The sequence below is a fragment of the Bombina bombina genome, chromosome 7, assembly GCF_027579735.1.
Source record: "Bombina bombina isolate aBomBom1 chromosome 7, aBomBom1.pri, whole genome shotgun sequence".
NCBI classification, from domain to species: Eukaryota; Metazoa; Chordata; class Amphibia; order Anura; family Bombinatoridae; genus Bombina; species Bombina bombina.
Window position 1 is genome coordinate 570,546,039 of NC_069505.1, and position 18,379 is coordinate 570,564,417.

An 18,379-nucleotide genomic window follows, 5' to 3' on the forward strand; every position below is an offset into this window, starting at 1 on the left:
CTGATTTGTGGGTGTGGTGAGGGGTGTATTTATAGGCATTTTAAGGTTTGGGAAACTTTGCCCCTCCTGGTAGGAATGTATATCCCATACGTCACTAGCTCATGGACTCTTGTTAATTACATGAAAGAAATAGTCTGTTTTTGGAACAGCTCTGTTCCAAATTCACCTTCCAACCGAGTAATTGCAGGAAGGAAGACAACATTTAAAATCAGCTGCAGCTGAATTCAAACTCCCAACTCTATGGTTACAAGGTGGCTAAGCTATCTACCGGACCACTATAACTAGCCGTCTGTGAGGAATCTTGTTTGTAGAAAGAAAGACACCCGGAAGAGGATGTCATCTCGATAGGGCGCCACTGCAACGCCCTGTAACCGAAGCACCACCAACAGCAACCCCAAACACTCAGAGAAAATCTTTTGGGAGCCGTAACAAAAACGAAGAGAATAACCACAAAGTGGAAGAGTTTGACTAGAAAGGCAAACCCTAAAACTGTGATGATCCTGATGAATAGGAATATGTAGGTACACGTCCTATATGTCATGAATTGACCCTCTTGGTCTTGATTAGACTCATGAATAATATCAGTCTGACAGTTCCCTCTCGGGGACCAGGAACAGAAACCATCGCTCCCAGGGCGGAGAAGCTCCCTACAAGAGGAAGAGCGCCTCTCATTCTGTCTGGTCCTTAAAGACAGAACCATGGAAGGATGAACTTAAAACTCAGAACCAATTTAGAATGCTGCAAATCGAAGACAGGCTCTTCTTGCTGCCCTTGATTCAATAGCATGCTTTTTAAAATACATTCCCCTATTCCAAGGTTGATTGGGTCCTTCAGGAAGGCTTGAACTGCTCCAGCACGGAAAAAAAGGAGTGGAAGATATTCCATGAAAACTTGAAAGGAAATAAAATTACTCTCACCAAAAATTTTAGACTTTAGATGAGACAGTCGCAGACCAGGATTTTAACCATTCCTATCACTAACGTAGGCAAAGAGAATTACTGGGGTGGGAGGGAAGGGAAGAGCTATTTAACAACTCTGCAGTGGTGCTCTTTGCCACCTCCTGCTGAACAGGAGGTGAATATACCATTAGTAATTAAGATGATCCGTGGACTCATGTCATTTAAAAGAAATAAAAAGATTGTGCAAAATTTGATAATGGAAGTAAATTGGAAAGTCTTAAAACTGCATGTTCTGTCTGACTCTTAACAGTTTATTTTGACTTTAGTGTCCCTTTTAGTATTGCATTTGTATGGCTCAATATAGTCCATAAACAAGATTTAATTATTCTTTACCTGCTGAGGACAATCATTTAACAATTAATACTATATTTAGTTTTACATACATTTAAAAACACTATTCTATTACAGTCTCTCACCTCTCTTAAAATGTCACGACCCTTCCTAGGACGGGGATTTCGTTTTTGCAGTGAGACATCAAATGTTTCATTAACTGTTTCCCCGCGACCGCCCAGCATAGAATCTACAATAAGAAAACAAGTTAGAACGCCATGCTATAAAAAGATACTATAACTCTAGCATTCTTTAACCGTAGGTACATATCTTCTGTTTTCTTTTGGTCCAAAGTTACATGAAATTACAAATTTTTTTTTTCCTTTCATGATCGAAACAGAGCGTACGATTGAAAAATAAAAATGCCAATTTAAATTTTTTATCCTCTTTACTAACTAGTAACTGCGCTGAGGGATTTATTTTATGTAGCGTGTGATAGATGTGCGATAGAAGATATAAACTCAAGTCTTGCCATAGAATACACCACAAAACTAGCATACTTTCCTACAGAATAAAAGGAATTTATTCTCAAAATGTAGTTAACAGGCCATGTTATTTTAAGTATATCCCCCTGCACTACTGTTTACACCCCACGCAGAGGTGTTAAACACACCGCAGAAGTACGTCTTGAACCCGCAGAGCAAACCCCGATAGTAAACCTCAGCTGATCCAATTAGGACCGCTAATTGGACATCTCAGATGTGCAGCTAGCGCTGCCGATTGAATCGGCAGAGGTATATACTCTTAACCTGCAGTGCTCTGCGGGTCCCCAGTGCTACTCACAGAAGTGCAGGGTCGCTAGTCTTAAAATTACATTAGAGCATGTAACTTTCCACTATTATGGCCCAAATTAAACTTAGCTGTTTTTTTAATGCATAACACTACAGCTTTTCAAACAGATTTAACCTTTTAAACTTTAAAAGGAAATTGTATGAAAACATTTGCTATCATGATTGTAAAAAAAATCATCATTTACACATGTAAGATTGATTGTTTTGCTTGAAAGTAAAAGTGGTTTAAATTGAAGTGAAAACTAATAATGCCGTATTGGTTTGTACATCTGGCTGATAAGGGAGTGTGTTAAAGAAAATATTCAGGACTGGAACAGATCTCTATATATCCTATATATGTTATTGTTTAGTTCTTACCTGCTTTGGGTTGGCAGTGTCTGGTTGAAGGGTCTACAGTATGATTAGCAGGCACTGGTTTCCCATGTCTCTGACCCAGCTCATTAAGAGCTTGCTGTATACCCACTGGGTCACTGTGGATAACCCGGTCTACTCTGTACACTGCACTGGTGCTTGAGGGTGGGTGGGGGAGGGGAGCGTTGGGAGGTGGGCGATCTTCATTAGTTCTCCCTCTGGATTGCATAGTATATAAAGAGAGAAAAAGGGGGCACGTAAATTAAAAATCGAGACTAAGAAGGCAGAAACAAAATAATCAATATTATTTATAAATAATATATTGGCAAGTCTGAAAAAAATTCAGACTAAGTCTGTTTTGATCATGCTCAGAAGAGGCAGAATGCAACAAAGTGATGGTAAACTCTCCCCTTTTTAAAATCAGATCTGGAATGTTAGTGATATTTTATACAGAGTTTAATTCTTCAGTTGTAATAAAGATGCGCTATAAACTTACTTATTAATATAGATATGAAATTCAAATACCCCATGCTCCTCAGCCCACTTCAAAAACAAAATTTATGCTTGCATGATTACATGAATTCTTTCCTCTCCCAGCATGGAGAGTCCTCGAAACCATTCTAATTTCTAGTGGGAATTCAACTCCTGGCTACCAGGAGGAGGCAAAGAACACCCCAGCAAAGCTTTAAGTATCCCTCCCACTTCCTATAAACACCCAGTCAGTCAGCCGAGGGAATATGGAAAGAGAAGAGGACACAAAAGTTATAGAGGTGCCTGAAGTTTAAAATAATAAAATAATAATAAAAATAAAATAATAATAATGCTGTCTTGAATTTAGATAAGGGCGGGTTGTGGACTCTCCATGCCAGGAGAGAAGACAATTTATCATCAGGTAAGCATAAAATTGATTTTCATTCCAATAGCATGGAGAGTCCACAAATCCATTCTAATTACTAGTGGGAACCAATACCCAAGCTAGAGGACACAGAATGAAAAGGAAGGGGAAAAAAAAGACAGGGGGACCTAAACTGAGGGCACCACCGCTTGAAGAACCTTTCTCCCAAAGCAAGCCTCAGCAGAGGCAAAAAACATAATTTATGTAAGAACTTACCTGATAAATTCATTTCTTTCATATTAACAAGAGTCCATGAGCTAGTGACGTATGGGATATACATTCCTACCAGGAGGGGCAAAGTTTCCCAAACCTTAAAATGCCTATAAATACACCCCTCACCACACCCACAAATCAGTTTAACGAATAGCCAAGAAGTGGGGTGATAAGAAAAAGTGCGAAGCATATAAAATAAGGAATTGGAATAATTGTGCTTTATACAAAAAAATCATAACCACCACAAAAAAGGGTGGGCCTCATGGACTCTTGTTAATATGAAAGAAATGAATTTATCAGGTAAGTTCTTACATAAATTATGTTTTCTTTCATGTAATTAACAAGAGTCCATGAGCTAGTGACGTATGGGATAATGACTACCCAAGATGTGGATCTTTCCACACAAGAGTCACTAGAGAGGGAGGGATAAAATAAAGACAGCCAATTCCTGCTGAAAATAATCCACACCCAAAATAAAGTTTAACAAAAAACATAAGCAGAAGATTCAAACTGAAACCGCTGCCTGAAGAACTTTTCTACCAAAAACTGCTTCAGAAGAAGAAAATACATCAAAATGGTAGAATTTAGTAAAAGTATGCAAAGAAGACCAAGTTGCTGCTTTGCAGATCTGGTCAACCGAAGCTTCATTCCTAAACGCCCAGGAAGTAGATACTGACCTAGTAGAATGAGCTGTAATTCTTTGAGGCGGAGTTTTACCCGACTCAACATAGGCAAGATGAAATAAAGATTTCAACCAAGATGCCAAAGAAATGGCAGAAGCTTTCTGGCCTTTCCTAGAACCGGAAAAGATAACAAATAGACTAGAAGTCTTACGGAAAGATTTCGTAGCTTCAACATAATATTTCAAAGCTCTAACAACATCCAAAGAATGCAATGATTTCTCCTTAGAATTCTTAGGATTAGGACATAATGAAGGAACCACAATTTCTCTACTAATGTTGTTGGAATTCACAACTTTAGGTAAAAATTCAAAAGAAGTTCGCAACACCGCCTTATCCTGATGAAAAATCAGAAAAGGAGACTCACACGAAAGAGCAGATAATTCAGAAACTCTTCTAGCAGAAGAGATGGCCAAAAGGAACAAAACTTTCCAAGAAAGTAATTTAATGTCCAATGAATGCATAGGTTCAAACGGAGGAGCTTGAAGAGCTCCCAGAACCAAATTCAAACTCCAAGGAGGAGAAATTGACTTAATGACAGGTTTTATACGTACCAAAGCTTGTACAAAACAATGAATATCAGGAAGAATAGCAATCTTTCTGTGAAAAAGAACAGAAAGAGCAGAGATTTGTCCTTTCAAAGAACTTGCGGACAAACCCTTATCCAAACCATCCTGAAGAAATTGTAAAATTCTCGGTATTCTAAAAGAATGCCAAAAAAAATGATGAGAAAGACACCATGAAATATAAGTCTTCCAGACTCTATAATATATCTCTCGAGATACAGATTTACGAGCCTGTAACATAGTATTAATCACGGAGTCAGAGAAACCTCTATGACCAAGAATCAAGCGTTCAATCTCCATACCTTTAAATTTAAGGATTTCAGATCCGGATGGAAAAAAGGACCTTGTGACAGAAGGTCTGGTCTTAACGGAAGAGTCCATGGCTGGCAAGATGCCATCCGGACAAGATCCGCATACCAAAACCTGTGAGGCCATGCCGGAGCTATTAGCAGAACAAACGAGCATTCCCTCAGAATCTTGGAGATTACTCTTGGAAGAAGAACTAGAGGCGGAAAGATATAGGCAGGATGATACTTCCAAGGAAGTGATAATGCATCCACTGCCTCCGCCTGAGGATCCCGGGATCTGGACAGATACCTGGGAAGTTTCTTGTTTAGATGAGAGGCCATCAGATCTATCTCTGGGAGCCCCCACAATTGAACAATCTGAAGAAATACCTCTGGGTGAAGAGACCATTCGCCCGGATGCAACGTTTGGCGACTGAGATAATCCGCTTCCCAATTGTCTACACCTGGGATATGAACCGCAGAGATTAGACAGGAGCTGGATTCCGCCCAAACCAAAATTCGAGATACTTCTTTCATAGCCAGAGGACTGTGAGTCCCTCCTTGATGATTGATGTATGCCACAGTTGTGACATTGTCTGTCTGAAAACAAATGAACGATTCTCTCTTCAGAAGAGGCCAAAACTGAAGAGCTCTGAAAATTGCACGGAGTTCCAAAATATTGATCGGTAATCTCACCTCCTGAGATTCCCAAACTCCTTGTGCCGTCAGAGATCCCCACACAGCTCCCCAACCTGTGAGACTTGCATCTGTTGAAATTACAGTCCAGGTCGGAAGAACAAAAGAAGCCCCCTGAATTAAACGATGGTGATTTGTCCACCACGTTAGAGAGTGTCGAACAATCGGTTTTAAAGATATTAATTGAGATATCTTCGTGTAATCCCTGCACCATTGGTTCAGCATACAGAGCTGAAGAGGTCGCATGTGAAAGCGAGCAAAGGGGATCGCGTCCGATGCAGCAGTCATAAGACCTAGAATTTCCATGCATAAGGCTACCGAAGGGAATGATTGTGACTGAAGGTTTCGACAAGCTGTAATCAATTTTAGACGTCTCTTGTCTGTTAAAGACAGAGTCATGGACACTGAATCTATCTGGAAACCCAGAAAGGTTACCCTTGTTTGAGGAATCAAAGAACTTTTTGGTAAATTGATCCTCCAACCATGATCTTGAAGAAACAACACAAGACGATTCGTATGAGACTCTGCTAAATGTAAAGACGGAGCAAGTACCAAGATATCGTCCAAATAAGGAAATACCACAATACCCTGTTCTCTGATTACAGACAGAAGGGCACCGAGAATCTTTGTGAAAATTCTTGGAGCTGTAGCAAGGCCAAACGGTAGAGCCACAAATTGGTAATGCTTGTCTAGAAAAGAGAATCTCAGGAACTGATAATGATCTGGATGAATCGGAATATGCAGATATGCATCCTGTAAATCTATTGTGGACATATAATTCCCTTGCTGAACAAAAGGCAATATAGTCCTTACAGTTACCATCTTGAACGTTGGTATCCTTACATAACGATTCAATAATTTTAGATCCAGAACTGGTCTGAAGGAATTCTCCTTCTTTGGTACAATGAAGAGATTTGAATAAAACCCCATCCCCTGTTCCGGAACTGGAACTGGCATAATTACTCCAGCCAACTCTAGATCTGAAACACAATTCAGAAATGCTTGAGCTTTCACTGGATTTACTGGGACATGGGAAAGAAAAAATCTCTTTGCAGGAGGTCTCATCTTGAAACCAATTCTGTACCCTTCTGAAACAATGTTCTGAATCCAAAGATTGTGAACAGATTTGATCCAAATTTCTTTGAAAAAACGTAACCTGCCCCCTACCAGCTGAACTGGAATGAGGGCCGTACCTTCATGTGAACTTAGAAGCAGGCTTTGCCTTTCTAGCAGGCTTGGATTTATTCCAGACTGGAGATGGTTTCCAAACTGAAACTGCTCCTGAGGACGAAGGATCAGGCTTTTGTTCTTTGTTGAAACGAAAGGAACGAAAACGATTGTTAGCCCTGTTTTTACCTTTAGATTTTTTATCCTGTGGTAAAAAAGTTCCTTTCCCACCAGTAACAGTTGAAATAATAGAATCCAACTGAGAACCAAATAATTTGTTTCCCTGGAAAGAAATGGAAAGTAGAGTTGATTTAGAAGCCATATCAGCATTCCAAGTCTTAAGCCATAAAGCTCTTCTGGCTAAGATAGCCAGAGACATAAATCTAACATCAACTCTAATAATATCAAAAATGGCATCACAGATGAAATTATTAGCATGCTGGAGAAGAATAATAATATCATGAGAATCACGATTTGTTACTTGTTGCGCTAGAGTTTCCAACCAAAAAGTTGAAGCTGCAGCAACATCAGCCAATGATATAGCAGGTCTAAGAAGATTACCTGAACATAGATAAGCTTTTCTTAGAAAAGATTCAATTTTTCTATCTAAAGGATCCTTAAACGAGGTACCATCTGACGTAGGAATGGTAGTACGTTTAGCAAGGGTAGAAATAGCCCCATCAACTTTAGGGATTTTGTCCCAAAATTCTAACCTGTCAGGCGGAACAGGATATAATTGCTTAAAACGTTTAGAAGGAGTAAATGAATTACCCAATTTATCCCATTCCTTAGCAATTACTGCAGAAATAGCATTAGGAACAGGAAAGACTTCTGGAATAACCGCAGGAGCTTTAAAAACCTTATCCAAACGTATAGAATTAGTATCAAGAGGACTAGAATCCTCTATTTCTAAAGCAATTAGTACTTCTTTAAGTAAAGAGCGAATAAATTCCATCTTAAATAAATATGAAGATTTATCAGCATCAATCTCTGAGACAGAATCCTCTGAACTAGAAGAGTCCAAAGAATCAGAATGATGGTGTTCATTTAAAAATTCATCTGTAGAGAGAGAAGATTTAAAAGACTTTTTACGTTTACTAGAAGGAGAAATAACAGACAAAGCCTTCTTTATGGATTCAGAAACAAAATCTCTTATGTTATCAGGAACATTCTGCACCTTAGATGTTGAGGGAACTGCAACAGGCAATGGTACATCACTAAAGGAAATATTATCTGCTTTAACAAGTTTGTCATGACAATTAATACAAACAACAGCTGGAGAAATAGCTACCAAAAGTTTACAGCAGATACACTTAGCTTTGGTAGATCCAGCAGGCAGTGGTTTTCCTGTAGTATCTTCTGGCTCAGATGCAACGTGAGACATCTTGCAATATGTAAGAGAAAAAACAACATATAAAGCAAAATAGATCAAATTCCTTATAAGACAGTTTCAGGAATGGGAAAAAAAATGCCAAACATCAAGCTTCTAGCAACCAGAAGCAAATGAAAATGAGACTGAAATAATGTGGAGACAAAAGCGACGCCCATATTTTTTGGCGCCAAATAAGACGCCCACATTATTTGGCGCCTAAATGCTTTTGGCGCCAAAAATGACGCCACATCCGGAACGCCGACATTTTTGGCGCAAAATAACGTCAAAAAATGACGCAACTTCCGGCGACACGTATGACGCCGGAAACGGAAATGAATTTTTGCGCCAAAAAAATCCGCGCCAAAAATGACGCAATAAAATGAAGCATTTTCAGCCCCCGCGAGCCTAACAGCCCACAGGGAAAAAAGTCAAATTTTTGAGGTAAGACAAAATATGATAATTGAAAGCATAATCCCAAATATGAAACTGACTGTCTGGAAATAAGGAAAGTTGAACATTCTGAGTCAAGGCAAATAAATGTTTGAATACATATATTTAGAACTTTATAAATAAAGTGCCCAACCATAGCTTAGAGTGTCACAGAAAATAAGACTTACTTACCCCAGGACACTCATCTACATGTTTGTAGAAAGCCAAACCAGTACTGAAACGAGAATCAGTAGAGGAAATGGTAAATATAAGAGTATATCGTCGATCTGAAAAGGGAGGTAAGAGATGAATCTCTACGACCGATAACAGAGAACCTTATGAAATAGACCCCGTAGAAGGAGATCACTGCATTCAATAGGCAATACTCTCCTCACATCCCTCTGACATTCACTGCACGCTGAGAGGAAAACCGGGCTCCAACTTGCTGCGGAGCGCATATCAACGTAGAATCTAGCACAAACTTACTTCACCACCTCCCTTGGAGGCAAAGTTTGTAAAACTGATTTGTGGGTGTGGTGAGGGGTGTATTTATAGGCATTTTAAGGTTTGGGAAACTTTGCCCCTCCTGGTAGGAATGTATATCCCATACGTCACTAGCTCATGGACTCTTGTTAATTACATGAAAGAAACATAAAATTTGTAAAATTTTGAAAACATATGTAACGAGGACCAAGTGGCCGCCTTGCAAATTTGCTCCACAGAAGCCTAGTTTTTAAAGGCCCAGGAAGAAGTAACAGCCCTAGTTGAATGAGCCGTAATCCTCTAAGGAGGTTGTTGACCATTTGTCTCATAAGCCAACCGAATGACACTTAAGGTAAGCATACATTTTGATTTCTTTCCTACTGCATGGAGAGTCGACAACTTCATTCCAATTAATAGTGGGAACCAATACCCAAGCTAGAGGACACAGAATGAAATGGGAGGGAGAATAAGGCAGGCGGAACTAAAAAGAAGGCACCACCGCTTGAAGAACCTTTCTCCCAAAAGAAGCCTCAGCCGAGGCAAAAAGTATAAAATTTGTAGAATTTGGAAAAAGTATGCAAAGAGGACCATGTACCTCCTTGCAAAACTGTTCAACAGAAGCTTCGTTTTTGAGAAAGCCCAGAATGAGGAAACAACCCTAGTGGAATGAGCCGTAATTCTTTCAGGAGGCTGCTGACCAGCTTAACGGATAATACTTCTTAACCAGAGGGAAAGAGTAGTAGAAGTGGCATTCTAACCTTTATGCTTGCCAGAGAAAAACTAAAAAAATGGCAGAAGATTGACGAAAGTCTTTAGTAGCTTGAAGGTAAAATTTTAGAGCATGCACAACATCCAGGTTATGCAAAAGATGTTCCTTATGGCAAGAAGTATTAGGACAAAAGGAAGGAACAACAATTTCCTGATTAATGTTTGGATCCGACACAACTTTAGGGAGAAAACCCAGCTTAGTACGAAGGACCGCCTTATCCGCATGAAAGATAAGGTAAGGGGAATCACACTGCAGTGCCGAAAGCTTAGAAACTCTGCGAGCAGAAGAAATAGAAAGAAGAAACAAGACCTTCAAAGATAACAATTTAATATCAACAGAATGAATCGGCTCAAACTGAGCTTGCTGCAAAACTTTCAGAACGAGGTTAAGGCTCCAAGGAGGAGCAACAGGTTTAAACACAGGCCAGATTCTGACCAGGGCCTGAACAAAAGCTTGAACGTCTGGCAAATCTGACAGACGTTTGTGCAAAAGAATAGACAGCAGAAATCTGACCATTCAGAGTACTGACTGACAAACCTTTTTCCAGGCCATCCTGAAGAAAAGATAAAATGCAGGGAATCCTCACCCAGCTCCAGGAGAAACCCTTAGATTTGCACCAATAAAAGGTATTTACGCCATACCTTATGATAAATCCTGCGAGTAACAGGTTTACAAGCCTGAAGCATGGTATCAATGACCGGTTCTAGACAAAACTAGGAGTTCAATCTGCAAGCAGTCAGCTTCAGAGAATCTAGATTTGGATGGAGGAATGGACCCTAAATCAGAGAACCTCCAAGGTGGAAGAGATGACATCTTCACCAGATCTGCGAACCAGATCCTGCGAGGCCATGCAGGAGCTATTAGGATTACAGATGCTCCCTCCTGTTTGATACGAGCAATGACTCGTGGAAGGAGAGCAAACAGAGGAAACAGGTATGCCAGAGAGAAAATCCAAGGAACCGCTAGAGCGTCTATCAGATCAGCCTGAGGATCTCTTGACCTTAATCCGTACTTTGGAAGCTTGGCGTTTTGACGAGACGCCATCGGATCCAACTCCGGAACCCCCCACTTGAGGGTTATCCGAGAGAACAATTGCCGGGTGGAGAGCCCACTCCCCGGGATGAAAAGTGTGTCTGCTCAGAAAATCCTCTTCCCAGTTGTCCACTCCTGGAATGTGGATGGCAGATAGAAGACAATCGTGAGCTTCCGCACACTGCAGAATGCAAGTCACCTCCATGTCCAAGAAACTCAGAGTTCCTCTCTGGTGGTTGATTTAAGCCACTGAGGTGATGTTGTCCGACTGGAATCTGATAAACCGGACTAAAGATAATGGAGGCCAAGGTGACAGGGCATTGAAGATTGCTCTCAACTCCAAGATGTTTATAGGGAGAGAAGACTCCTCCAGAGTCCACAGTCCCTGAGCTTTTAGAGAGCCCCAAACTGCTCCCCAGCCTAATAAGCTGGCATCCGTAGTCACAATCACCCAGGAAGGTCTCAGGAAGCAAGTGCCTCGAGACAGATGTTCCTGTGAAATCCACCATGTGAGAGAGTTTCTTGCTAGAGGATCCAGATCTATCCTCTGCAATAAATCCGAATGATCTCCGTTCAATTGACTGAGCATGCATAGCTGCAGAGGTCTCAGATGGAACCGAGCAAAAGGAATGATGTCCATGGAAGCCACCATCAGACCAATCACCTCCATGCATTAAGCCACTGATGGACGAATAGCAGACTGGATAGAAAGGCACCAAGCAAGAATTTCGGATTTTCTGACATTCGGCAGAAAAATCTTCATGGACAGGGAATCTATGATTGTCCCTAAAAAACACACCCTTGTAGCTGGGTCAAGGGAGCTCTTTTCCAGATTCACTTTCCATCTGTTGAAATGTAGAAAAGACAACATATCTGTATGAGATTTTGCTAGTTGAAAAGATGACCCTAGCACCTTTTTGAATATTCTGGGAGCTGTGGCAAGAACAAATGGAAGAGCAACAAGCTTGACATGTGTGTCCAGAAAGGCAAACCTCAGCAACTGGAGATAATCCCTGTGAATGGGAACATGAAGATACGCATCCTTCAGGTCTATGGTCGTCATGAGCTGACCTTTCTGAACCAATGGAATGAATAGTTTACATTCTGAAGGACAGAACCCTGAGGAATTTGTTGAGGCACTTTAAGTCTAGGATGGGACAGAAAGTTCCCTCCTTATTGGGAACCAAAAATATTTTAATAGAATCCTAGACCCTGTTCCTCTAGAGGAACTGGAACAATAACTCCCAGGGAGGATAGGTCCTCTACGGAGCTTAAGAAGGAATCCCTCTTTACTTGGTTTGCGGATAGTCTTGACAGGAGTAATATGCCTCTTGGAGGGCAAGACTTGAATCCTATTCTGTAACCCTGGGATACTATGTCCACCGCCCACGGATCTGGGACATTGTGAATCCAAGCATGCCGAAAAAGAGAAAGCCTGCCCCCCACTTGATGCAAAATTGGATTGGAGCGGACCCTTCATGCTGATTTAGAGTCAGAGGAAGGCTTCTTGTTTTGCTTCACCTTATTCCAATGCTGACTAGACCTCCAAGAGGTCTTGGCATGCTCTGGTTTGGAAGTAGAAGAGGAAGACTTCGGTCCTTTAAAGTTACGAAAGGAGCAAAAATTAGAATTCTGGCGACCCTTAGGTCTATTCTTCTTGTCCTGAGGAAGGTAAGATCCCTTTCCACCAGTAATCTCAGATATAATTTCCGCCAGACCAGGTCCAAATAAAGTCATCCTTATAAGGCAAAGACTTGGCTTTTGAAGTTACACAGCTGACCATGACTTTAACCACAGAATTTTGCAAGCTAAAACAGTGAAGCTAGACATCTTAGCTCCCAGTCTAATTACCTGCATGTTAGCATCGTAGATAAAGGTATTAGCCAGTTTAAGAGATTGGATCTCCTCTATCGTAGTCTCTTCTGATATCGGATCAGACAAGGCATCGCACCAGTAAGATGCTGCTCCCACAACCGTAGCAATACTTGCCGCAGGTTAACACTGTAATCCTTGATGGATGTACATCTTTTTTAAGTAAGCCTCTAACTTCTTATCCATGGGATCCTTAAAAGAAACTATCCTCTATAAGAATTGTAGTTATTTTAGCTAGAGTAGAGATAGCTCCTACTTTAGGCACAGTGCGCCATGAGTCCTGAATGGAGTCAGCAACAGGAAACACTTTTTTAAAAACAGGGGAAGGGAAAAAGGAACCCCAGGCTTATCCCATTCCTGAGCTATAATTTCAGACATCTTGTCTGGAACAGGAAAAACATCCACAAAAGAGGGAGAATCATAAACTATTAAGTTTAGTAGACTTTTTAGGGTTGACAGCAACCGAAGGGTCAGTCGTCCAAAGTAGCTAGAACCTCCTTCAGTAGCAACTGGAGATGTTCAAGCTTAATTGTGAAATTAACTTCTTCAGATTCAGAAGATTTCCCCCCCCCCTCATAGTGTCAGAGTCTGAGATCTCGCCTTCAGAAGCTACTGAAATATCCTCCTCAGACATTTGGGAAAGGTTCACCAGAGGAGATTTAGAGGGGTCAGAAACCTTACTAGAAGAAATATGTCTAGTTTTCCTCTTACGCTTCCCCGAAGTAGGGAAAGCAGATAAAGCTGCAGAAACCACAGAGGTTATCTGTGCAGCAAAATCTCCTGGCAAAAAATCACCCCCAGGAGGTTGAGAGTAACCGCAGGGCACTGTATGTGAAACAATTAAGGCATGGGGACATTTGAGGAGAAAGCTGTGGCATATACTGAACAGCATTATCATGAGACACAATTGGGAGTAATTTATATCTTTGTATTTTAGAGTCTTAGCTAAACATGAGGAACAAAATTGCATAGGCAAAACAATTTGGTCCTCTAAACATAATAAACATTTATCCAGAAAAACAGAATCTTGGTCTGTGTCCATAGTTGAAAAGGTCACCAATTAAGAAGTAGAAAAATAAAAGGAACCTTTATGTCACTTTAATAAAGGAGAAAATTCCTCAAAATACAAATAATGCAAAGTATGCCAAAATTTACTTAAAGGGACAGTATACACTCATTTTCATATAACTGCATGTAATAGACACTACTATAAAGAATACGATGCAGATACTGATATAAAAATACAGTATAAAACTGTTTCAAAACTTACTTAGAAGCTCTCAGTTTAGCTCTGTTGAAAAGGTAGCTGGAAAGCCCACTGCAAGTGGAAAATAAGACACTTCCCCCCTCCCCCTTCTTTTGCATATGAAAAGACCCTTTACACTAACAGGAGCAAGCTGGAGAAGGTAGCTGACAGTATTTTCATAAAACTTTGGGACTTGGTTAGAAGTCTGAAAATCAGAGCAATGTTATTTACAAATAAGCAAAACTATACATAAAAAAAAAACAAAAAAAATAATGGGCTATATAAAAAGATCTACAAAACATTTATGCAAAGAAAAAACAAAAAAATTATGCTTACCTGATAAATTTCTTTCTTTTGCGATGTATCGAGTCCACGGATTCATCCTAACTTGTGGGATATTGTCCTTCCTGACAGAAAGTAGCAAAGAGAGCACCACAGCAGAGCTGTCTATATAGCTCCCCCCTTAACTCCACCCCCCAGTATTCGACCGAAGGCCAAGGAAGAAAAGGAGAAACTATAAAGGTGCAGAGGTGACTGAAGTTTACATAAAAAAATACTATCTGTCTTGAATAGACAGGGCGGGCCGTGGACTCGGTACATCGCAAAAGAAAGAAATTTATCAGGTAAGCATAAATTTTGTTTTCTTTTGCATGATGTACCGAGTCCACGGATTCATCCTAACTTGTGGGATACCAATACTAAAGCTTTAGGACACGGATGAAGGGAGGGACAAGACAGGAACCTAAACGGAAGGCACCACTGCTTGCAAAACCTCTCTCCCAAAAATAGCCTCCAAAGAAGCAAAAGTATCAAATTTGTAAAATTTTGAAGGTATGAAGCGAAGATCAAGTCGCAGCCTTACAAATCTGTTCAACAGAAGCATAATTTTTAAAAGCCCATGTGGAAGCTACCGCTCTAGTAGAATGAGCTGTAATCCTTTCAGGAGGCTGCTGTCCAGCAGTCTCATAAGCCAAAAGGATGATGCTTTTCAGCCAAAAGGAAAGAGAAGTCGCCTAGCCTTTTGACCCCTATGCTTTCCAGAATATAAAACAAACAAAGAAGATGTTTGACGAAAATCTTTGGTTGCCTGCAAATAAAATTTTAAAGCACGAACCTCGTCCAAGTTGTGCAACAGACGTCCCTTCTTACAAGAAGGATTAGGACACAGAGAAGGAACAACAATTTCCTGATTGATATTCCTGTTAGTAACAACCTTAGGTAGGAACCCAGGCTTGGTACGCAAAACCACCTTATCAGCATGGAACACAAGATAAGGCGAGTCACATTGTAATGCAGATAGTTCAGAAACTCTTCGAGCTGAAGAGATAGCAACTAAGAACAAAACTTTCCAAGATAAAAGCTTAATATTTTTGGAATGCATGGGTTCAAACGGAACCCCCAGAAGAACTCTAAGAACTAAATTTAGACTCCATGGCTGAGCAACAGGCTTAATTCTAACTAAAGCCTGACAAAAAGCACAAACGTCTGGAACATCTGCCAGACGCTTGTGCAACAAAATAGACAGAGCAGTTATCTGTCCCTTTAGGGAACTAGCTGATAATCCTTTCCCCAATCACTCTTGGAGAAAAGACAAAATCCTAGGAATCCTGATTTTACTCCAGGAGAAGCCTTTGGATTCGCACCAAAAAAGATATTTACGCATATCTTATGATAAATTTTCCTGGTAACAGGCTTTCGAGCCTGAATCAAGGTATTTATGACTGACTCAGAGAAACCCCACTTTGATAGAATCAAGTGTTCAATCTCCAATCAGTTAGTTGCAGAGAAATTAGATTTGGATGCTTGAATGGACCTTGAAACAGAAAGTCCTGTCTCAATGGCAGAGACCATGGTGGAAGGGATGACATGTCCACCAGGTCTGCATACCAAGTCCTGCATGGCCACGCAGGCGCTATCAAAATCACTGATGCTCTCTCCTGTTTGATTCTGGCAATGAGACATGGAAGGAGAGGGAAAGGTGGAAACACATAAGCCAGGTTGAACGACCAGGGTACTGCTAGAGCATCTATCAGTACAGCCTGAGGATCCCTTGACCTGGAGCCGTAACGAGGAAGTTTGGCATTCTGACCAGATGCCATCAGATCCAACTCTGGTGTGCCCCATAGCTGAACAAGCTGAGCAAACACCTCCGGATGGAGTTCCCACTCCCCCGGATGAAAAGTCTGACGACTTAGAAAATCTGCCTCCCAGTTCTCTACACCTGGGATATAGATCGCTGACAGATGGCAAGAGTGAGCCTCTGCCCATTGGATTATCCTTGAGACCTCTATCATCGCTAAGGAACTCTTTGTTCCGCCCTGATGATTGATATAAGCCACAGTCGTGATGTTGTCCGACTGAAACCTGATGAATCTGGCCGAAGCCAGCTGAGGACATGCCTGGAGAGCATTGAATATCGCTCTTAATTCCAGAATATTTACCGGTAGGAGAGCCTCCTCCCGAGTCCACAAACCCTGAGCTTTCAGGGAATTCCAGACTGCACCCCAGCCCAGAAGACTGGCGTCTGTCGTCACTATAACCCATTATGGCCTGCGGAAACACATTCCCTGGGACAGATGATCCTGTGACAACCACCAAAGAAGAGAGTCTCTGGTCTCTTGATCCAGATTTATCTGAGGAGATAAATCCGCATACTCCCCATTCCACTGATTGAGCATGCATAGTTCGGCAGGTGGACAAAATCTTTGATTTCCTGACCTCCGTCAGAAATATTTTCATGTCTTCATGTCCACCGAGTCTATCAGAGTCCCTAGAAATGAAACTCTTGTGAGGGGGGGGGGGGGGGGGGGAAGAGAACTCTTTTTTTTACGTTCACTTTCAACCCGTGAGACCTTAGAAAGGCCAACACTAAGTCCGTGTGAGACTTGGCTAGTTGGAAGGACGACGCTTGAATTAGAATGTCGTCTAGATAAGGTGCCACTGCTATGCCCCATGGCCTTAGAACCGCCAGAAGGACCATAGAATCTTCGTGAAGATTTGCGGCGCCGTGGCCAACCCGAAAGGAAGAGCCACAAACTGATAATGCTTGTCCAGAAAGGCGAACCTGAGGAACTGGTGATGATCTTTGTGGATAGGAATGTGTAGATACGCATCCTTTAAGTCCTCGTGGTCATATATTGACCCTCCTGGATCAATGGTAAGATAGTCCGAATGGTCTCCATCTTGAAAGATGGAACTCTTAGGAATTGGTTTAGAATCTTGAGATCCAGAATTGGTCTGAAGGTTCCCTCCTTTTTGGGAACTATAAACAGATTGGAGTAGAACCCCTGCCCCTGTTCTGCTGTTGGAACTGGGCAGATCACTCCCATGGTAAAAAGGTCTTCTACACAGCATAAGAACTTGGAGAGGAATCCTTGAAATCTAGAAGGTATCCCTGGGTTACAATTTCTACTGCCCAGGAATCCTGAACGTCTCTTGCCAAGGCCTGAGCAAAGAGAGAGATTTTGCCCCCTACTAGATCCAGTCCCGGATCGTGGGCTACCCCCTTCATGCCGACTTAGTGGCAGCAGCAGGCTTTCTGGCCTGTTTACCACTGTTCCAAGCCTGATTAGGTCTCCAGGTTGGCTTGGATTGAGCAAAGTTCCCCTCTTGCTATGCAGCAGGGGAAGAGGTAGAGGGACCACTCTTGAAGTTTCGAAAGGAACGAAAATTATTTTGTTTGGTCTTATTTGACTTATCCTGAGGGAGGGTATGAACCTTCCCTCCAGTAATGCCTGAAATCATCTCTTTCAATGCAGGCCCAAATAGGGTCTTACCTTTGAAAGGGATGGACAAAAGCTTAGATTTAGATGACACATCAGCTGACCAGGACTTAAGCCATAATGCTCTACGCGCTAAAATGGCAAAACCGGAATTCTTAGCCGCTAATTTAGCAAGATGAAAAGCAGCGTCTGTAATAAAAGAATTAGCCAACTTAAGAGCCTTAATTCTGTCCAAAATATCATCTAGTGGGGTCTCCATCTGAAGAGCCTCTTCTAGAGCCTCAAACCAAAAGGCAGCTGCAGTGGTTACAGGAACAATGCACGCTATAGGTTGAAGAAGAAAACCTTGATGAACAAAAATTTTCTGCAGGAGACCCTCTAATTTTTTATCCATAGGATCAATGAAAGCACAACTGTCTTCAATAGGTATAGTTGTACGCTTAGCCAGGGTAGAAATAGCTCCCTCCACCTTAGGGACCGTCTGCCATGAGTCCTTTATGGTGACAGAAATGGGAAACA

At 41.3% G+C, this 18,379-nt stretch overlaps 1 protein-coding gene across 1 annotated transcript in view; it reads right to left on the minus strand.

The window, feature by feature from the left end:
* PRRC2A (proline rich coiled-coil 2A) overlaps positions 1–18,379 on the minus strand; it is a 354,922-nt gene that overhangs the window by 129,091 nt on the left and 207,452 nt on the right. Inside the window, exons 17-18 of the mRNA XM_053721959.1 lie at positions 2,438–2,649; positions 1,376–1,479 (exon numbers count right to left, since the gene is read on the minus strand). Of these exons, the coding sequence (XP_053577934.1) occupies positions 1,376–1,479; positions 2,438–2,649 (316 nt within the window). The remainder of the gene's footprint in view (positions 1–1,375; positions 1,480–2,437; positions 2,650–18,379) is intronic.